Consider the following 24,160-nt stretch of genomic DNA (forward strand, 5'->3'; position numbering starts at 1 on the left):
TATGTAATCCATCCTCAGCATAGGAAACCTATATTTCACTATGATTTTGTTAATAGCTCTAGAATTAGTACACATTCTCCATTCTCTATTCTTTTGAGGTGCTAATATAGCAGGTACAACACATGGACTCAAGCTTTCTCTGATCAAACCTTTTTTGCAACAACTCATGCACTTGTCTGTTAAGCTCTTCATTCTTTGTAGGTGTCAATCTATATGGTGCTTTGTTTGGCAAACTAGCTCCAGGAATCAGATCCATACAATGACTTATACTTCTTACTGGAGGTAAACCATCAAGAATATCATCAACAATAATTTCTTTATACTCATTCTGCAATTCTGTAATTTCTACTGGTACTCAACTATCACTATTTGCTATTACTTGGTCATTACTAGCTTTTGCTACTCAGCTATTAATACCAACATTCGGTCCTCTGGGAACTATGGAAAAATAGACTTGATTCCTTTTCATTTCCTTTTCAAATTGTTTCCCATTAACCATGCAAATTTTTACAGCACTACAATTAACCTCATCTGGACTTTCAATCAAAGGCAGCAATGTTTGTTTCTTCCCATTCACCCAAAGAGTATATTGATTCAATCTTCCCTCATGTATAGCATATCTATTATATTGTCAAGGTCTACTCAACAAAATATGACAACTTATGGGCATAATATCATACAAAACTTCATCAAAGTAATGTCCAATTTTGAACTTCACAAGGCATTGTTCACTTACCAATATCTTATGCTCATCTTTGATCCATGAAACATGATAAGGTTTGGGATGTTTTAGCCTTTGCAACTGCAACTTGGTAACCAACTCTTTTCATGCCAAATTTGTAGAACTTCCACAGTCAATGATCACCTTGCAGCATTTTTTAGCCATCTTACATCTGGTCTTGAAAAGACTTCTTAAAACAGGTTCCTCATCACTTCCCTTATTAGATAAGGTTCTTCTCACCATCAAATTTTCTCTAGCTTCAGATCCACTTGGTGAACCCTCATCATCTTCTTGAATCACAATATTTATGTTACCTTGCCTACTTTCAGAGGATCTACATTCAAAAGATCTATGTCCCTCTTTACCACATCTAAAACAATTACTATGAAATCCACCTCTAGAATAGGAATTACCTCTTCCTCGGTAAGAATTAGTGCCTCCTCAATAAGAATTACCACTTTTCCATTTGGTCTTGCCTTTGTCATCATTCTTCCATTCAGATTTGCCTTTATCCTGCATAGAACTGTCAGATCTGCCACTTTCTCCATAAGATCTACCTTTGCCTCTCTAGAATCTAACACCTCTACCTCTTTGTCTTTGTTCATGCTTCTTTGTCAAGATCTCCTCAGCTTTCAAGGCATATTGATATGCTTCTTCTACACTTTCCAACTTCACAAAACTTATTTCATCTTGAATTTCAGATCTCAATCCATTAATGTACCTTGCAATTTTCTCAACATCATCATCCACATGTCCAGATCTGATGTCCAATCTATAGAATTCCTCAGTATATTCTTTTACAGTCATGTCATTTTGTTTCAAATTTTACATCTTTCTCAACAGGCTAACTTGGTAATCAGCAGGGAGGAATTTGTTCTTTACCTTGTTCACCATCTTTGGCCAAGTTCTGATCTTCTTCACCTCATCATTCTTCTATTACCGCTCACTTGCCCATTCGCTTCCATTTCATTGATGGGGACTGTGAGCTTTTCTCTGCTCATCTTTCCAAACTCCTCAGCCCTTCGGGGTTCTCTGACTCGTTTGAGGCCACCTCCATGTTTGACTTACTCGCATCGGCTATTCTTAGGTTTGCCACCCTTTCCATCCCTCACCACCCTCCCTTGCTCCTTCGCAGCAAGCGTCGTAATACTTGCCCCATGAACCAATGGTTTGATTCAGACTGCAAATCCTTTCATCGTGCTATGCGCTCTGCTTTTGAGGCTCACTCCACTGACTTGGCCAGTATTCGCTCGTCTTATCTCCGCTTGCTTCGGAGTAAGAAGCGTAACTTCACTGCCTCAAAGTGTATGTCACTTTGTTCCACACTAGTTAGCAATCCCCAGCTCTTTTGGCATATTCTTTTCCCCATCATCCCCCTTCACCTTCCACCCTTGACTTTCACTCCCTTGCGTTGCATACCATGGCTCTTTATGATATTCCCGGGCAACCTTCCATTCAACCCTCCTCGCCTCCTTTTGTCCGCCTTTTCACCCCTTCCCACATTTATGAGGCTATCAGATCCATGAAATGTAGTAGAGCTGCTGATGAGGAAGGTTTTCAGGTTGAGCTTTTCAAGTTCGGTGCCTCAGTTCTGGGTCCCTATCTCTCTATTCTTTTTAATAGAGTGATTCACATTGTTTTCCAGCTTCCTAGTCTAGGCACTTCATTCATCCCATTCACAAGACTGGGCTTGTCTTTGATTCGGGGAACTACAAAACCATCATGATTGGGCACACTTTTGCCAAACTGTATGCTACTGCTCTTAATTCTATGCTATCAGCGGAGCTCGACAAGATTGATTGTAGGGCTAGAGGACAGGCGGGATTTCGGACGGATTATCAGACTATGGACCACATCTTCACGCTATGGGCTATTATTGAGGAGGCCAGACCCAGATCGGAAAAAGGTATACTGTTGCTTTGTTGATTTTCGCAAAGCTTTTGATTCTGTTCCTAGGGTGGCTCTGTTTGAGAGACTTAGGGAGATTGGTATTTCTGAGATGCTACGTATTGCTATTATGAGATTATATGAGACTGTGGTCAGCAGATTCCGGACTCCTGTTGGCTTCTCAGACCCAATCCATTGTACTATTGGGGTTAAGCAGGGCTGTCCTCTCTCCTACTTTATTTGGGTTATATATTGATGAGCTGGAGGACTTCCTCTTGGAGTCTTCACTCCCGGGTGATGGTTGTTATCTTTATCAGGTTCTGATCTTGATCCTTCTCTTTGCGGATGATATTGTTCCCCTTGCTTCCTCTCCTGACAGGTTACAGAGACTTCTTGATAGATTGGATTTATTTTGTGATCAGAGACAGTTGGTGGTTAACTTGAGTAAGACTCGGATCATGGTCTTTAATTGTTTAAAGACCTCTCATCTTCACTTCACATTTCGGGCCCAGGAGATTGAGATTACTTCATCCTATTTGTATCTAGGTGTTATGTTTTTCGGACCACGTTTTAGCATGAGACCTGCTATTCAGCCCAGAGTGAATAAGGGCATGGTTTCTCTTGCTTTGCTTGAGAAACACTGCTTCAAACATCACTTTTAGGATACCTAGTCTAAGCTATCTCTCCTAGATGCTCTTGTTTGACCGATGGTTCTTTATGGTTCTGTGGTTTGGGGTCCTTCTCTCCTTAGCTTTGATTGGGCTTCGATTGAGCGGGTCCAAACTTTGTTCTTGCAGTGCATTATCAAATGTCATAGATCTACTCCTCACGGTATCATTCTTGCTGAGTTCGGGGCTCATCCTTTCAGACTTGCGGCCATTTTTGACTTAGTTTGGTTTCTTCATCGCCTTCGTGGGTTTGCTAATATGGTTGAAGACCGTGATCGTTACTCCTATTTAGCTTATTGCTCTTCGATTTCCATGGCAGCTACTGAGTCTAGTGCTCGGGCACGATGTTGGTATGCACAAGTTTCTTCTTTGCTGAGTTCGATTGGGATTGATATTGATCGTCTCCCCCCTTTTCAGTTTTCTTTGGATGCCCCTGCTCATCTTCTCCCTTCTCGGTAGGAGTTGAATGAGCATGTTCGTCTTGATATTTATAGATGTTACAGTACTGCTACCTGGGTTAACCCTCCTGGTGGATTATGCCCACGGATGTCATTTTATGCGACACACTTTTTGGAGATCTCAGATAGGATTATTGCTCGACCTAGCTATCTTTCACGGCGTTGGTCTCATGCCCTGTGGATCTCTTTAGGTTCTTTCAGAGTTGGTTCACATCATCTTCGGGCTCAGTTGGATCATCATATTGACAAGGAGGAGCGGACTTGTTTGTTCTGTTCTTTAGGGGAGGTGGAGGATGAGGCTCACTTTCTTTTTCGATGCCTTATTTATTATGAGATCAGAGGGAGGTTCTTTTGTTTGTTCAGAGAGTGCTTCTCTCTTTATGATTTCTTCAGCTATTATGATCAGAGATGCCTTGCATTGTATCTGGGTGAGGCCACTATGCTTCGGGATAACATGATTCAGACTCTACTTCCACACCGGCACTCATCTACTCAGCGCATTACTGCCTTTTTTACACCTTTATCCCCCTTGCGTGGTGTGAAAAGGCCCTCTAGCTCTTTTCGGCCTAGTGATCTTTCTAGATGCGTCAGATTCCGTTCTACTTATAGGCACCAGTGGCACTCTTCTAGGATAGGTTGGAGACAGTGTAGTACCTCTACGCATCGACACGTGTATCATTCTGTGACTGATTTCTTCTCACTCAAGAAAGACTCCTAGTGCTTTCTGTTGCTTATTTTTGTTTGTTGTTGTTGCTTTTCTTCGGACACCTTTGTGTGCTTTTGCTGGCTTCAGCCCTTCTTTGTTGTAATCTTTCAGTCCCATAGACCTCTTTTTGGTCTTTTGTTGGACATTAATATCATTATCTTATCTTATCTTATCTTTCCTCTCCTTTGACTATCAGTCTGCAAGTGCTCCCACCATAGTGATGCATGACCTTTCAACGTAGTGACTACAATCTTCACCTTTCTATTATCAAGAGTCTTTTCATTCTCAAAGAACTTCTCCATATCAGAGATCCAATCCAACACAACATTGGTATCTAATTTTCCATCATATGGAACAACTTCTACAGCAAGCTTTGAATTTTCCTTAGACAATATTTGCAACAATCTTTCCTCATCTTGATCTTCTTCAAGTTCTGGATTATGGTTTGGTGCTTCATCATCACTTACATCATCAAGATGTGCTCCTCTCCTCTAGGTTGTCTCCACAACATCTAATCTGGCTGCAATTTGTCTCAATTGATCCAATATAGCATTATCAATATTATTTCCTCTACTACGAACCATCTTTACAAGTCAGGTTCCTGCAAGATCATAACCCTCTGCAAGTTATAGGTCAAATCCACAAATCTACCACCCTACAACCAAATCCAAATTAGGGTTCTATACGATCCAATCTCCACAAGGACGAACCTGTCTCTGATACCAATTGACATAGGCAAAGGTTGAATAATTAGGGCCAAAGGCTCACCCAGCTATCCAAACCACCCTGCAAGAGCTAACACAATGGAAGCAAACACAAAGAACAAAAACCAAAGGAGGAAGAAGAGTGAAATATTTTTATTGATTCATCAAAATATCTTCATACATGCCCACCTATAAGGCCTTCTGGGTTATGGCCAATTACAAATACATTCACATTCAAAGATCCAACTGCAAATTTGCACTTTCAGTTTTGCTCTCTGATCTTCTTCCCAAAAATTTGCCCAATTCTAAGCCTAAACACTCTATATATACTTGCCAAAATGGCTTACAGATTATTCTAGAACATTACATAAGAGGAAGGTCGACCCAACAATGGTCTAGACGCATCCTAAGAAAAGATCTTAAAATAAATGTCACGATCAAAATAAATCCCGCAAGTCGGCTTGCAAAAATCACGTTCAAATGCTGACACTTGGCATACACTGGGTAACTCGGCACATGAAGAGTCACTTGGCATACACTGAGTAAATCGGCACATGAAGGAGCACTTGGTCAACACTAGATTGCTACAGTAACTCGGCATCCATTAGAGCTATAGTAACTCGGCATCCACTAAAGCTATAGTAACTCAACATCCACTAGAGCTATAGTAACTCGGCATCCACTAGAGCTATAGTAACTTGGCATCAACATGCAGAATGAACAAAAATGAGCAGGATAACAAAGCAACCTAGGATGCTCCTGCATGAATGATAATAGCTCCAAAGACGTTGATGATCAAGATGGATAAAGTGAGCTTTCGAAGCAACTATCTTTGATGATTGAGATTATGAGATCATCTTGCATATAATTGCACTTCTTCTAAGGCAATGCAGGAGCTTAGAAGATTTATACTTGGAAGGAGTCCTGAAATACATGTGTGTGATTGCATGATTTTGATGGGTCTACTCTATGTATATCATGAGGAAGCAATGACTTATCATCAGAAAATCAGAAAACTGATATCAGATTCAGCGGGAGTCTGATAGGCATCCTTGGGCGAAGAGAGCCTCTCAAGGAGTAACCATAGGACCTAACTTCCTAGAATCATTTGTCAAAGGGAGAATTTTGAGGTTCAATCCTTTGTGAATGATATCTTCTCTATCAGGAGAAGTTTTAAGTGAAATTCCTTGTAATGCATTCTTCTTTGTGAGAGAGAATTGAGGTGAAAGTCTTTGTACCACCCGCTAACTTGGTTCATAGTGGTTACTATTTCACATATAATGTGTAATGAAAGGTGATGATCTTTCATTGACATATATAAAATAGAAGGTAACCATTGTAAGGTGAAGGTCTTATAAATGGTAGACTTGTTATCATGACAGACTTCATTAAGTTGTTGTCTCGGAGTGCCTGATATCATTATACTTGTCATGATAAAGTTCATGACATAGTGATTTCTAGTTATCTGATCGACTTCATTAAATTTTTTTTTCCTAGAGTGCCAGAGATCAGATAACTCATATCCTACTAAGATATAGCATATTCTTTTGGTAGGTATCAAGGATTGGTGTGCCAATGCACATCCGAAAAGAATATAACTATGACTAACATCATATGATTGACATTTCCTGTTGAATCATACTTCAGATTATATTGAACGATAACATGTAAGTTGATGGATATATGTTGATATGCCATTCCAAAGATAAATGGTAGACTTGTTATCATGATAGACTTCATTAAGTTGTTGTCCCGGAGTGCCGAATATCATTATACTTGTCATGATAGAGTTCATGACATAGTGATTTCTAGTTATTTGATCGACTTCATTAAGTTTCTTGTCTCGGAGTGCCGGAGATCAGATAACTCATATCCTACTAAGATATAACATATTCTTTTGGTAGGTATGAAGGATTTGGTGCAAGTGCACATCCAAAAAGAATATAACTATGACTAACATTATATGATTGACATTTCCTGTTGAATCATACTTTAGATTATATTGAAAGATAACATGTAAGTTGATGGATATATGTTGATATGCCATTCCAAAAATATCATATTGAGATGATATCTCTCCATATGCTTGAGAGAATAATGTGTTCAATAAATCCTCCCTAGCTAAAAGGGAGTGTTGAAGTTGTAGCTTCAATCAGATTAATTCGATCTGAGATACATTGTTGTTATTGGTAAATCATCATTTCCTATATATACTTATTCATCTAATAATATATAATACAGTATATAATATATTAATATATATATATATATACATATATTATATTATATATAATACATATATATATATTACACAAATTGTTATTTTAAAATATATTAATTAAGTGATGATTAAACCTTAGAGACATGTCTCTGTCTCCTCTCATATTTATATGAGATCCAAATCTGCATTTGGAACACATTAATCACATTGGCAATGTTAGTGCATCTCTAGAAAACAATCCATTTTACTCAACAACAAAAAATCTATGTTAATCCCCAATAGGTTCTAGTGTCTTTCTTAGAATTTGGAAGGCTTGGGAAAGTTGTAAAAACACTTTACACCATATTAAAGCCTTTAATCTAAACAATGGTTGAATTGTGGATGTATCTCCAAAAGAAATGGAGTGAGAAAAGTGGAGTGCTCATCTTAGGCAGAGAGTATTTAGCTTTTTAATTTTCCTCGAGGGGCTTAGAAAAATGAGATATTGATGAAAGGGTTACATAGAGGACACATGAAAGGATAAGATATTTCATCTTGACTGGGTGTAAGATGTAATCAGTGATTGAAAGGAAGTGCTTGGGCTATTCACCTTGGACATGCTAAAGTAAAATATAACTAATTATTCATAAAGAGTTAATTATGCATCTTCAAAAATCATAAGTTTGTGAAGTTGAGGAGATATGTACTTATTTTATTAATCTCAAAGGAACATAAATATTGTCATAATGGACCATTGATGAGGGGTTACATAGAGGGGATACAGAAGGATATTCTATTATTAGTGGGTGTAAGTTGCGAATGGGATCAATTCATCACAATTTTCATGATATTTTGTAAGTGTACATAGTTTGGAACCTTTTCAGCTAGTTTGTGATGACTTCAAAATTGCATGTTCGGTTTATATCATTCAGTCACAACACTATAGTGACTGTATGAGTCTTGGTGACAATTACTTGCCAATATTGGTTTGTCTATACTCTATACTGATGCTCATATTGGCTAAAGATTTTTTTTTCTTTAAAAGGTGGTTATTATAGAAGTATCAGAGATGGTGAACATGACATACAATGTCTATCTAGTATTAAACAAGAGAACACACAGAGATTGTGCAACAAGACCCACAAACTCTAATTATTGATCCTTTTCCAAAATTGCAAAAAGTGCAGGGGGTTTGCCTATTGGTAGTGACAATAGTAGAGATTCCACAAACCATAGTCCACTTCAAATTGTGGGTGACAAATATAAGGGACAAGCTAATTTAGTTAGTCCAAATCCTAGAATAGAGAGGAAAATTGATGTAGTACTCGCATAATGTCATAGATGTTAGATAGAATTAGAGTATGAAAGATCCCAAAAGGATCCTTTCACTGAACTTCTGTAAATTTTAATTAAAATAATAGATTTTCCTATGCTTTCCTTGTGGTCTTAGAGAATTAGACACAAGTTGTAGAAAGATTGTTTCCTCTTTTTTGTATTTTCCAGATATAAGTAAAACAATAAGTAACAACAACAACAAATAATATAATATTCAGTCAACAAAAATAGCTACAAATTGTACCTGGTAAGATATGTAATCAGTATGCCAGCAAAAGTTTTTACAAACAAGGAATGAAGACGCCAGCTACAAGAATGGATCAGCCATGCAACAAAAGGGTAGAGATGGCTAACGTAATCCAACGAACAAATCTCGTGCCAGCTGAAAGGAAGCCGTACGACTGCTATAGTCACGCCAAGGCAGCAAAAAGATCCCAACGTGCCAAACAAGACCCTCAATGTGAATTGCACAAGCACCCCCAAACGTTGAACTTAACAATCTTTTTCAACTGCTGAAACAATACTATAGAATGTTGCTGAAACCATCTATTGGGGTTTGCGTCCCAATAGCCAAGCTCTAGGGTTTGCATCTCAATACTCTAGAATTGCTCCTCAGAACGAAATCACAAATACGAAGAATGAAAATGTAAAGATAATGAAAGAATGAGTCAATATCTCCTTTTATCTCCCTCTCAAAGCCAATCGAATCCTAAAGGGAGAATATGACTTTTCCTTTATTATATAATGGTATCTTCTCAATTAAAAGACCTTTATGTATAGGAAAAACACCCCTTTCCTCAAATAACATAACTCTAGGTGCTCGAAGGTCTCTGGATGATGAAGATAAGTTATAATAATTCAAGACCTTTCCAATGAGCTATAACACACAGGCCTACCTGACCAGATGAAGCCATAATCTCCTTATTACTCCAATTAGCTATATAAATAGCTTTATTTTAATTTATTTAATGCAAAAATATTTTCTTTTATTTAATTGGAAAGCCAAACCAACCAAATAATTAGTGAACGAGTCCTGTCACTTGCCTGTGACTGATACTAGATAATGTAGGCCAACTAGCAGTCCCATCCCTAAAAACTAGGGATGCTCCTAGAAACTAGGGAATATACCCTATCACCTTGAAACTGAAATAGTATATTGGTCCCAAATAGCCTCAAATCTAATTACTATCACAACCTCCTAAATTTTAGGAAAATCCCTAAAATTAAGGAATTGCCCTGACTAGCTCTCAAACTGACTGTAGAACCAACTCTGGTCATTGAGTATCCAGTATGAGTGTCCACCACTGCTAGCCTATGAGAATCCAACAATAGGCCAACTCTCATGACTCTGCTAGTCAAACTAGAGAGGGGACATGAAAGTCCTCCCCTCTTGGAGATGCTTGCCCACAAACAACTGCAATGCTGGATGCTGCAAAATGGATTCACCCTCCCAGGTGGCGTCCTCTATGGGTAGACCTCTCTAGCTCACCAAGTACTCCGGAATCACCCTACTCCTTAATCCTTTCTACCTGACCTCCAGAATCTCCTCAGGGACCAAAGTCAATTTACCCTCTTCATCCAAAAGAGGTAAATCGGGTGATGCTATAATATGCTTCCCCAGTGCCTACTTCAAGCATGACACATGGAACACATTATGAAGCCTACTATCTGGTGGTAACTCGACCTCATAGGCCACCTCTCCAACTCACTTGAGTACTCTGTAAGGTCCATAAAAATGAGGCTTGAGCTTTTCAGCTCCTCCCCATTTAAGGGTGCTTTGTTTGTAAGGCTATAGATTAAAGAAAATCATGTCACCCACCTCAAATTCTGCTAATTCTGAGCATGCTGCAAGTTCTCCCTGAGAAATCTCATGATATCTTGTTTCTCCTAGAACCAATCTAGTGCCAAGGGTACTCTATTCTTATTGAAAACCAAATCAATGAAAGCTAATGGCTCATAGCCATAAATAGCTTTGAAGGGAGTCATGTCAATGGACATGTGGTGCGTAGTATTATAACAATATTTGCCCAAATATAACCAACACACCCATGCCTTCTGCTACCCTGACACATATGAAATGTCCCTTTTCTGATTTTACATGATATTTCAAGCCTCAAATCAGATCTTTAAAATCAAACAACTAATATTCCAAAGATCCACCAAATTTCTCAAGAAACCCCAAATCGGGTATGCCAGAAATTGTGCCAAAAGCTTCACAGCTTCACCTATTATTAATAAATCTGAAAGTGGAAATTTTTACAGAAATTTCAGCAGCATAACAGCTTACAAAATGACATTTCCAGATCCATATAGCCTTTACACAACAGTTCTCAAATGTAGGACAAAAACTATGCTCATCGGGCTCCCGAAATTAACACAAAAATGCCCGAAAACACCACAAAAACACTAATAATCTATCTCAGAAGTTTAATCACGTCCCAATACATATATTCAACTCTATTTTAACACCTTAAAGTCTAAAATAAATCAGCAACCCAAACTGATATGAAATACTCAACTGAAAACACCAAACTCATACAAAAAACACACCCAAAAACTCACAAATCTGCATTGTTCAGCACAAAGGCAAACTCTGTATGAGCATGCACATGGAATGGCTTCAAACTCCCATCCTTAGCCTTCCTGGAAACCTGCAAACTCCCATTCTTGGGTCTCCCTGGAAACCTGTAAACTCCTGTTCTTGTGTCTCCTTCTCCACAGGTTTGGCAGCCTCTGAAGAATAACAAAGAAATGAGCAAAATCAAGTTCTGGAATCTGCCCAAAATGCCTCCAAACCCCTTAAAAGAGGGCATAACCATAACTCACGTCCAAGAGAGGTTAATGAAACATATTTTAATAATAATTTTCATTTATTAGTCCAACGGTTTCCAAAGATTAACCCCCTTTTTCCGAAACTTCACTTTCTTGGGCCTGCCTGCCTTAGCAAAGATTATTATTTTTTAATTATTTGAAAAGGGGACATGACAAGTCCTCCCCTCCCAAACATTGCTTGTCCTCAAGCAATGGCTGAACAATAAACCAATCAATCCACCTGGATCCCAAATGTAGTCATGAACTATACTACTACCAATTAACACAGGCTCCTGCAATATGACCAAGAGGAATCCATAATCAAATTGACAATTATAGCTCAACCAAACTCCAAAATCACCACTACCGCAGTCAAAAACCCAGGAGACACAAACTCTTAGAACATCAGAACCCAAGTAAAGTGGACAAATCAAACTACCAACACAGTAAATACCATCAACGCATCCCACTGGCCTTTACGGAATGTACAATCCAACTCTGCAACAATGGTGAATGCTCTTGAATGAAACTGTACCAAGTATGGAGAATCCACACACTGTACAACTCCTGTAGTCAACACAACTCTGCAAATCACCGGCCACTATCTCATAACCATAACTCCCATGCACTGCTGATGGTGAAAAGACATTACAAGATAAAGAGTAAGAAATGGAATCCAAACCAAATTTGCCTGCCATCAACTCCTCAAAACAAGGATCAAATGCTAACTGATGTACATAACCTGCAATATAATGTTAATTAAAAAAACCAACCTCAGTCAACAGCTCACCATGAACAAGTGATACAACCCATTGTGACTGATCACTAGCTAAGTCAGGAGATGTCATAGCCAAAGGAGTAGAATCAATAACAACACCCACTGAAGCGTCAATCCCAAACTCCTGCTCTAAGTCACATATTATCAAGCTGTCAACTGTAGAACCTATCACCATGTCATGCCCATCACAACTCTCATCTTGAGGCATCAAACTGTCCCATAACTGATGATAAGCACTAGGAACCAAAGTACATCTCTGTATCATCATCTCATCAACATGGTCATCAAAGGTAAATTGATGAGCGTACCTCATAGTGTAATGCCGATAGAATTCGCCAATCTCAATCAGTGGCACAGACTGTAATCTAGATGAAACTAACTGCAATTGATCATTAACCATGTTGGAACTGACTACTACCTCCAAAGATATCACCAAGGGAGTAGTATTACTAGCCGGAACCATGCCAACTGCCGACTCACCAACATCACACATGATCTTTGATACATCTCTAATCTCCATGCCATCAGTACTAGAGGCCACCACCATGTCAGGCATACAACAATCTGCTACAACACCCAACTCAACTGAACCTGACTCTAGTGGGAATGAACCTGATATGCCAATGTTAGTATCAAGGATGGATGCATCCCTATCTCCATTTTCTCTGACAATCTCGGCCATGGACATCCTCGGATCACCAAACACCACAGCTTGTGACTGTATAGAATCAGGTAAAGACTGTAGTTGCTCTAACTCCATGGTCACCTTAGCCAAATGAAACTGTGACTCCTTGAAATCCAACAGTGTACTCTCAAGAATCTCAGAAGTCACCTCAAGCTGCTCAGTAAGCTCACTCACCTCATCTTCTTTGGCCAACAATGCATCATATGCTGTACTACCCCACTCCATAAGATAATCTCTGTCAGCTACCAACTGCATATAATTCTGTCTCAAAATCCGAATAGCCTCCCATAAAGAGTGGATCTCTGTCAAGGAAAGATAACTTCCTTCATGCTCATCACTAGTAGGAGAACCCCATCCATAAACTGCTAACAACTGACGAGCAGCATCAAAATGTTGGCAAGTGATAGAAATGTCTCGGTCACTAACTCTCAACTGATTAGACACATGATGGCACTAGCTTGACTGTCTCCTACAAACCTCCTCTGATGCACTATCTAAAGGAGTATAATCAAAGTCACTAGTCTCTAGAGTATTACAATCCATATCCTGTGAATCAAATCTAAAGCTCATATCAACATACGGAGTATCAAAAACATTAGCACTGCTGTCCAACTCCTCTGCAGCCAAGGAAACTAAGTTTTCAAAACTGCCCACTACATCCTCCTGGATGTCATCAATGCCAATATGATCCTGGGACTCATCTGTACACACTGCCAAATATGAAAGATCATCAACACATTCTAGCAAATATGGTCGACTGGATATATGAACAAAGCCCAACATCGGTGTATAAAAACTAATACCAACATCAGACAAGATACTGGCACAAGAAAAGACAACACCATGTAATCTGCTAATCAAATCCATGATAGCACCCAAACAAACACTGCTACCAAAAAGTGTTAAAGATCTCCAGTCAACTGAATCCCAAATGCCAATATAACAATCTCGAGTCCATATCCATAAACTAGAATCAACTGGTAACTCAAGCAAACTCCTCACCTGAGTAATATGACCAATACCAACTAACTCCACATACTTGTCATGATGAGATAATGAAGTCACAATACTATCTTTGTTCACCTTCAGCTGGCTGGAAAAATCATGTGAAGTACTACCAGCCTCAACCTCATGCGGTGAAGCATCTAACTGTGCCTGGTACTCTTTCTCAGCAAAATCATGAATTCTCAATGTTTGCTCATCTCTACCAGGTATCTCACCATCCTGCACAACAACATTCTCATAATAATCATCTGAACCCACTACATTGTAGTCACTGCCTGTTGTAACTATACCATCCTGAATACCTGTGGCATCACCCTTTGACGACCTGTAAAAAATTGTCTCAATTTGAGTATCAAGTTGATCATTACTATCAATCTGTGTAATATCCTTTCCCACCACCTCCTGTGGCAGAGTAGAATCTGAGACCTCTACCTAGCTATCAGCTAGTTTCTCAAACTCTTCATGCAAGTTCTTGGTAATTGTGTCATCTGCCCTGTGAGAAAATCTGCCAAATAGAAATCTAGTCAACTTATCCACCTTAGCTGGGTCGGACAACATGTCATTCATTATACGGTGGTGCTCAATCAACTGTTCAGACATGTCATGGCTTATTTTCATAAGTTTATCATGAATGTCTAAATAACCATCCTTTCTACTATTTTGACTCTGGATATCAATTGTCCAAGATCGTGTCCTCTGAGACTCTGTACTATACCTGTCCATTCTGGATAAAGTAGAGTGTAACCCCAATAGGATATAACTTCTTCAAACACCAAGAACTAACATGCAAATGATTAGAAGTAGCATGCAACCATAGATTTTGACATGCAACTGATTAGAAGCAACATGTAACCACCAAATTCACCAAGAACTAACATGCAAATGATTAGAAGTAGCATGCAACCATAAATTTTTTCATACAGCTGATTCAGAAGCAACATGCAATCATCAATTATGACATGCAAGATCTGGGTAGTTGTCAAAAATGCAAGATCTGGGTAGTCAAAACTGACATGCAAGATCTAGGTAGTTGTCAAAACTGACATGCAAACTTCTACAACCACCAAATTCACCAAGAACTAACATGCAAATGATTAGAAGTAGCATGCAACCATAAATTTTGACATGCAGCTGATTAGAAGCAACATGCAACCATAAATTATGACATGCAAGATTTGGGTAGTTCTAAAAACTGAAATGCAAGATCTGGGTAGTTGTCAAAACTGACATGCAACTTCTACAAACCCTCAGGCTGGCAAGATCATGGCTCTGATACCACTGAAATGTCCCTTTTCTGATTTTACATGATATTTCAAGCCTCAAATCAGATCTTTAAAATCAAACAACTAATATCCCAAAGATCCACCAAATTTCTCAAGAAACCCCAAATCGGGTATGCCAGAAATTGTGCCAAAAGCTTCACAGCTTCACCTATTATTAATAAATCTGAAAGTGAAAATTTTTACAGAAATTTCAGCAGCATAACAGCCTACAAAATGACATTTCCAGATCCATATAGCCTTTACACAACAGTTCTCAAATGTAGGACAAAAACTATGCTCATCGAGCTCCCGAAATTAACACAAAAATGCTCGAAAACACCACAAAAACACTAATAATCTATCTCAGAAGTTTAATCACGTCCCAATACATATATTCAACTCTATTTTAACACCTTAAAGTCTGAAATACAGCAGCAACCCAAACTGATATGAAATACTCAACTGAAAACACCAAACTCATACAAAAAACACACCCAAAAACCCACAAATCTGCACTGTTCAGCATAAAGGCAAACTCTGTATGAGCATGCACATGGAATGGCTTCAAACTCCCGTCCTTAGCCTTCCTGGAAACCTGCAAACTCCCATTCTTGGGTCTCCCTGGAAACCTGTAAACTCCCGTTCTTGGGTCTCCTTCTCCACAGGTTTGGCAGCCTCTGAAGAATAACAAAGAAATGAGCAAAATCAAGTTCTGGAATCTGCCCAAAATGCCTCCAAACCCCTTAAAAGAGGGCATAACCATAACTCACGTCCAAGAGAGGTTAATGAAACATATTTTAATAATAATTTTCATTTATTAGTCCAACGGTTTCCAAAGATTAACCCCATTTTTCCGAAACTTCACTTTCTTGGGCCTGCCTGCCTTAGCAAAGATTATTATTTTTTAATTATTTGAAAAGGGGACATGACAACATACTTGTGCAGATAACCGTCCACCCACTTATTAACTACCTTAGTCTATCCATTTGTTTGAGGATGGTAGCTAGTGTTGGGGGTTAACTTTGTGCCTACTAGCTTGAAAAGTTCCTACAAGAAGGAACTCATGAACTTGCTGTCCCTATCACTCACTATGGTCTTGGGGAGACCATGGAGTCTAAATAACTCTTTGGAAAACAACTTGGCTACCTGTGAAGTTGTGAAGTCCACTACAATAGGAAAGAAATGGGCATAGTCAACCTGTCCACCACAACATATATACAATCCTTCCCTTGAACTCAAGGAAGACATGTAATGAAGTCCATAGATATCCATGTCCACTTCTACTCCAGTATAGGCAGAGGCTGCAATAATCCAGCCAGAAAGGTATGCTCTGATTTTTTCTGCTGATAAGTCATGCATTCAGGAACATGGCATAAGACATCATCTTTGAGACCCTTCCAAGAGAATCTCTCCTATACCACCCTATAAGTCTTATCATAACCCTAGTGTCCTATTGTAGAAGTATCATGGTCAGCATGCAAAATGTGCTCCTTCAACTATGATTCAAGAACAAGGTAGACCCCTACCATTGTAGTAGATGACATCATCCGCTACACTACATCCATTATCCTGTGTTAACCCATTCATGATCTCACAAACATGCTGATTTTTGGAATACTCAACTAAAAGTTGAGCCTTCCAATTTGCCGAAATCTCGCTCAATGAACGTAGGGCAGAAAGTGATGGCTTCCTAGAAGTGCACTAGAAATAGTATTGTTCTTCCCCTTGATGAACTCTATGTCAATACACATCCGCAAAGTCCCATCCTTCTTAACAAGCACCACAGAAGAAACAAAAGGACTAGAGCTAGGGCGAATGAATCCCATGTCCAGTAACTCATGGATGGTCCTCCCAATCTCATCCTTGTATCCTCTAGGATGACAATATGGGGTAGTAATCATGGTCTTAGCCCCATCCTCCATCTCTATTCCATGCTCAAAATCTCTATCACGAGGTACACTAGGAGGTATGTTACCAAAGACACAACCATGTTGGTCCATCACTGACTGTATGTCTACATGAAAGGAGGCCTTGCCATCTTGAGGTGTAGGTATTTTGGACTTCACAAAACAATGTGTAGCCCAAAGTATGTCATCATGACGAATGATAGTCTCCATCCTGTGGGAAGTTACCTTCTTAGGACCACTGTCTAAAGCCGCTTTCAAGATAGTCTTCTTCCTTCCAGAAAGAAACTGTAGTTGTATGCGGTGGTCGTCAATGATGTATCACCCAATACCCTATAAGCACTGCATGCCCAAAACTACATCATAATCCTCTAGTTGGTAGCACATAAAAGCCATTTGTCAGAGTATAGTCCCCCATTTGGACACTAAGCTAAGGAATCCTTTGAGTACAACTCAAAACGACACTGTTTGCAACCTTCACTCAAAAACCAACAAACTTCTCAGACTAGAACCCATGCCTATCAACTAGCTTTTGGTCAATAAAGTTGTGTGTGGCACTTGTGTCTACTAAGCTCATAACTCGCTGGCCTCTTAATGTACCTTTCAAACGAAAGGCATGAAATCTGGGATAACTGGAGAGAGTAGCCCCAATCACTTTAGCTAACGCCAAAGACTCTAGGGTGTCTAGCTCTAACTATGGGTGTTCCTACTCAACCTCCTCCAGACTATCCTTAGTATCAGTATCAAGTATCTCCTCATCACCTATTTTAGATGTCACCTCTATCAAATGAACCTTGCCTTTACCAAGGCAACGATGTGTAGGATCCCATGGCTCCTTACAGGAGAAGCATAGTTTCTTCCTCAACTCATTTCTCGACTCCTGGTCCATCTTGGGTGGTCTAGAAGGTGGTTTCCCTCTACCCTGGGAAGTGTTGGCCTTCTAGGGAGGTCAAGAATCGCTTAAAGGTTTCTTATCTGCCTGATAAGGAGGAGGGATGTCCAGTCTAAATGTAACATCAATGGCCTCTTTGATGATGGTTGGCCTGAATGCTCATACCAGACCCTTCAATCTATCCTACAAACCCTCTATGAACAACATCACACAATGACTGTGAGACATGTCCGGAACCATGACTGCAATACACAAAAACTCATTCACAAAAGACTCCATGTTCCCTGTCTACCTAATAGGTGCCAACTCTTGATAGTAAAGCTCTGTGTCTTTACCATCAAACCTAGCAATGGGCCGCTCAGTGAATTCAGCATAGGAGAAAACCATGGTGTGATCTTGGGTGACCAATCCATTGTGCAACCAATCATAGGCAACCCCGTCTAAATGCAAAACCGTAAATTGTAAAGCCTCTCTCTTAGGCATAGGTCTTAATGATAAATAGATATCCAACTTGTGCATCGAATCTCATGCACTCATATCACTCGTGCCATCACAAGTAGCCAATGTGATCTTCCTAGTGGCTCTACTGAGGTCATTGTTCTGTTGTAGTCTATAGCCCTTGTCTCCTCTGAACTTGGTGTTATCCCTATGTTGTCCACAATACTGTGAAAAAGGAGAAACATCCCTAACCTCTGGGGGTAGGGTTCTCCACTTAGCTATAGTTGCCATGACTAAATCCTGGAATCCAAGCTTAGGTGGCTCCACCTGTGTTGGCTGCTTAACTTGCCCAAACTGAGGCAATAATGGCCTATCTAGAGCAGGAATACGTGGACATTCCTACCTATGGGATTGAAAGAAGGTCTCTATTGAGACATGGGATTGGTGACTGCATTGGCTTCCCGCAACAAAAACCGACCTATTCCTTCCCTATCTTTCCTATCTACCTCCACGCCTATCATATTCTATCCGCTCCAGGGTATCCTGTAATGTTTCCAGTGTTTGGACTATCCTAGGCTGCAAAAAAATCAGAGTTATCATGAACTCTCTCTCCTCTACCTCTATAGACATGCTGTCACCAGCAGCACCTTGTGCCTCACCCATAGCTAGTGTCTCTATGTCTTTGGCGGCCTCTGCTTGTCACTAGTTTCTCCTTCGTTCGTAAAACCTATGTATTTCTCCACTAGGATGCATAAAAGATATACAAAATTAGATGCCAAATGCTGAAATGAATTATCAAACCCTGTTTTGTAACCTATTGTGATAATTTGACTAAAACCTTATAGGCTGGCAAGATTTAGGCTCTGATACCACTGAAAGATCCCAAAAAAGGATAAGGATCCTTTCACTAAACTTTTGTAAATTTTAATTAAAATAATAAATTTTCCTGTGCTTTCCTTGTGGTCCTAGAGATTTAGATATAAGTTGCAGAAAAATTGTTTCTTCTTTTTTGTATTTTCTAGATATAAGTAAAATAATAATTAACAACAGTAGCAAATAATATAATATTTAGTCAACTAGAATAGCTACAAATTGTACCAAGCAAGATATGTAATCAATATGGTAGCAAAGGTGTTTACAAACAAGGAATGAAGATGCTATTGCAAGAATGGACCAGCTGCACACCAAAAGGGTAGAGATGGCTGACGTAATCCAACCAACAAATCACGTGCCAGCTGAAAGACAGCCGTAGGGCTGCTATAGTCATGCCAAGGCAGCAAGAAGATCCCAATGTGCCAAACAAGACCCTCAACGTGTAATGTACAAGTAACCCCAAATGCTGAACTTAACAATATTGTGGTGGCTATGATGCACTTCCTTTCAATCCATCGATAATGCCCTTATTAAACACCCACATTCTTCCAAGGGCTAGTGTCTAACTTCTCTTTCGGTGGCTAGAAGAAAGGCAACTCAAACTGTAATATTCCTTCCAAAATTTCTCTAATACACCATTTTGTTATTGTAGACTTACAAATCAACCTCTTGCCAATTGCAAGAGGTGTAGAGAAGAAATGGACTGCCGATCTCATACTATTCACCCAACAAAGACTTCCCACACCAAGCAAGTATAATCATGCAGTGGCCAAGTACCAACACAAACACTCGGGGAATTATTTTTACACTAGACTCCTACATGGATCACATCCAACGAACTCAAATTTGAAATTCATTGAATAATCTATCAAAACATTGAGTGCTAAGCTTAGTGGCAAAGTGAGGAATCAATATTCAGCACAAAGAGTCTATTTGACCACCAAACTCCCACATTTGCTTCAGAAATGTTTGCGCCTTAAACATGTAAGAAAATAGACCTCTTGTTTGCTTCAAGAAACTCATGCAAGGTCCAGGTATTACCAATGCTCTCAACTCACACTCCAGACTCTTCAAGCAATTGGATAATATGTGCTGTCATTTATTTGATCAAAACTAGGGCAAGCATTTTTTTGGCACGTGCTTCTGCAAACTTGATAGTTGATCCTCACAAATCTCCTAAAGGGATGCTCTTGCTTTTTACAGCCCCGCATCTACACCTCTCACTTGGTCATCTGACCTTTATGTGCACGAGTTGTTAAATGCCAAGAAGAGGTTGGAAGTTATGGAAGTCGAGGAACAAGAGAGAGATCTAGCAGAAAATAATAAGGTTTTAAAGGAGCCAATAACTTTGTTGCAAGAAACTCTTTTGCTATAGAAGATTGAATGGCAAGGCATAAGGTTGCCTGAAAAATCATGAAAGAACATGCAATGGAAATGAAGCCACTAAAATCTGCCAGATTGGGTCTTTCACCAACATAGACAATGTTCCTTCCAAGTGTTTGTATCCTCACAAAGCTGCAGAAAGAAAATATTCAAACTTAAACTAACAAGAGAAATAGCAATGAAAGAATCAGCAATGGAAATGAATCCACCAAAAATCTTCAAGATTGGATCTTTCACCAACATAGAAGATGTTCCCTCCAAGTGTTTTCATCATCACAAAGCTGCAGAATGGAAAAAATCAATTTTCAACCAACAAGAGAAATATGATAATATCCATGAAAGAATCTGCAATAGAAATGAAACCACTATAAATCTTCCAGACTGGATCTTTCACCAACGTAGAAGATGTTCCTTCCAAGTGCTTTCATACAAATGCAGAGGAAAAAAATCAATTTTCAACCAAAGAGAAACTTCCAAATATCAAATCCCAGCATAATGAAATACGCTCCCAAACTTTGCTTTTTGTAGCCCCTCTAATTCACAAGCCCACCCTTGGCTACCTTATAACTTTACTTCAAATCTCTTAGCTCTCTCTGAATTGGCGTCCGAGCACATAAATTTCATTTATATAGTGTTTAACACAGCCCTTTTTAAATTTAATTTTTGGATGCCAAATAATCAATATCTGAATAAATGATAAAGTTAAATATTTAATTTAACTCTATAATTTATCGTTATTCAATGGACTAAATCAAATATCTAGATATCAATATTAACTGCATCCACTAACATATCTTAAAATAATAACACTCACAATTGGCTTAGTCAGTGCCCATGACTGACTGAGTAAAACTAGTATTGAAAAAATCATCCAAAACCACTCCAGAAAAAGGCGTTATGCAGATTTCAACCACCAAAGCTCATGGAAAAACGTATCACTGCCAACTATTGGATCAAACAGTCAGCATGATTTTTTTAACCCTAACTTGTTAGCCTAGATGAACTTGCTGAATACATTAATAGTCCACCAAGCTGAAATGCTAAGGAAGGGGACATTACATGTGCTTAAAGATGAATGGAGAAAATATCCATAATGAATCCAAAGGTCAATCATGCATATATGCAATTGAATTAAGACAAAAATATTTCATGGGATGGAAACATATTGCCTTTAGTAAGCATGCCAATGTTCTCTGTCAATTTGATTGATCAATCAATAAGATATATTTACTAAGAAAAATGAAACTAGTTATTATTTCATTTTTTTTCCCTTTTTGACATAACATCTAGATCATCCTATTTTGGACTAATTTTTGCTTAAGTCGCACAAGACAAATGACTGCGCTTCAATAATAAAAGGAGTAAGACAGTCACCTATAGGCAATAAAAGAGATGACTGTCTGCAGAGTATTAGTGAATCCGATGTCTTAGTCTCTCCATTCACATCCTTGCAACTTTTCTGATCCTCCTGAAATCAAAAGGTTCAAATTATAGCTCATAAAGTCACAATAGAATGGTAAATTCAAGTTTTCTTTTGGTTTTCATAATACATACAACATATTCATGTATTAAAAATGCTGAGAGAAATCTTCCTTAATCATAAAATTGCTTGGTTCCAAATAAAGAGAAAATTGACATGTATAAGATTAATGCAATCAGTTTCCAGTCCATAATTAGAATTAAAATTTTCTGGGTAAAAACTGTGTGCGCTTATTTGATCAAATAAATACACACCTTTTTATCAGAAAAATTGTATTCCAATGTATAAGATTTAGAAATCAAAGATTGAAAAACATGTTCATTGAATTACTGAGCTCATTTCAAGGATACCCAGATTGACATTTAGCCTAAAAATTAAAATCAAGATCATTAGATGCTGCCAAAGCTGACAGAACCATTTGCAAATAAAAGGAACTTGTAGAATACTAATGCTATTTCAAGTCTGGACAACTGTGCTTTCTGTATATATATGACAGGACAAATGACATGAGAAAAGTTGACCAGATATAAAATCTCCAATACATAAATAGATGGTCATGATCATCACCATAAGAAATATGGATTGTAGCTGAAATGAACACAAAGCGAATTGCATGTAACCCCCCACACAGGAATCCAAGAGAAATTAACCTTATATATTTTTAAAAAAGTTTATACAACATAAGATAAAAATGTGGAAGCAATATACACATACACATCAAGTACAAATAAGGAAATATAAATATAGTTTCCAATTCTCAAGAGTTCCTTCACGTTGAGGCACGTTTAAGAAAGTTTTACTAATTAGTTTTAATCTTAAGCACAATGTCCATAGTCATAAATGAATAACAAATGCATAATTTCTTAAGAAAATACATAAATACAACTGATATGATATCTACTACACATGTTGTACTGTATGTAATAATAAATACAAGTACATCAAATATAATGCACCATCCCACAAGATCTCAAAAAACAAGATGCATGAATACATAGATACAACGTCTGAATATAAATCTCTAGGATAAGAACAAGAATGATAAAGGCACAACTGCATCAACGAGCATCCAACATCGGTGCCAATCCATGGGGAACCCAAATGGTAAGATGTCACTACCTCTCGATGGCGTGGTCATCTAATTAGGCTTCCAGTCCCACTGTGCAGGGGAGGTAATGTACGATCCACATACAGATATTAAATAATAAAATCAATCATAGGCAAGGAATTGTAAGAGCCAAATCTACCTCAATGGTACACAAACTATTGATAGAGAAAGATAACCAAAGTCGAACTAACACTCAATCGATTCCAACACTTCATACCAAAATCAGCAAAAGATATCAACTATAAATCAAGTATTGAAATCAAAGAAATACAACACTGAAAGGCAACCATTTCCAAATCAAATGCCAAGTGTCAAAAGAATAATAACTAACAAACAAATATCATAAATAAACGTCCACCACCCACAATAATTAAGATGTAACAATGAGTATCAACTCACAATAAATACATTCAACAAGTACACCACCAGAGGCAAATATAAAAAAACCATGAAGGTGATGCAAGCTACATACTAGGGAGTGTCATCGCATGGTCAAACTACTTGAGTTACCCTAGACTGGTCTCTCACTAGACCCTAGACTCTCAAACATTGAGTTACCCTGGACTGGTTACTCTGGACCCTAGGACCCTCAATGTGACACATGCATAATTAGAAATACCCTCACATAAAGACAAAGAAAAAATAGTCACACCTCTCACTAGGTTTCATCCCATTTCTATCCTTAGCATGTACAAGCACTCAAGGCATGGGTGAGGCAAAATCTCTAACTTATATTTTTAAAGCATGTCTAAATATTTTAAATTACTATGCATCACTTATTACACAACTTACAATGAGTTACCCCTGCAGCCACGTTGGGCCTTGACCAGTATTGTAAGACACTCCCACAAAAATGCACCTA

General features: G+C 38.5%; 1 protein-coding gene across 7 annotated transcripts in view; it reads right to left on the bottom strand.

The window, feature by feature from the left end:
* The window catches only part of LOC149564395 (CHD3-type chromatin-remodeling factor PICKLE-like), a 342,454-nt gene that overhangs the window by 7,815 nt on the left and 310,479 nt on the right, over window positions 1-24,160 (bottom strand). For all 7 annotated transcript variants that reach the window (XR_016364201.1, XM_089827450.1, XM_089827449.1 and 4 more), the window contains one exon: window positions 22,085-22,178. Coding sequence is in view for 6 of the 7 variants with exons in the window: in XM_089827450.1 (XP_089683576.1) it covers window positions 22,085-22,178 (94 nt within the window). In the remaining variant the exon portion in view is untranslated. The remainder of the gene's footprint in view (window positions 1-22,084; window positions 22,179-24,160) is intronic.

This window comes from Cupressus sempervirens, chromosome 4, assembly GCF_028749045.1.
Source record: "Cupressus sempervirens isolate cs-2001-9-10 chromosome 4, ASM2874904v1, whole genome shotgun sequence".
NCBI classification, from domain to species: Eukaryota; Viridiplantae; Streptophyta; class Pinopsida; order Cupressales; family Cupressaceae; genus Cupressus; species Cupressus sempervirens.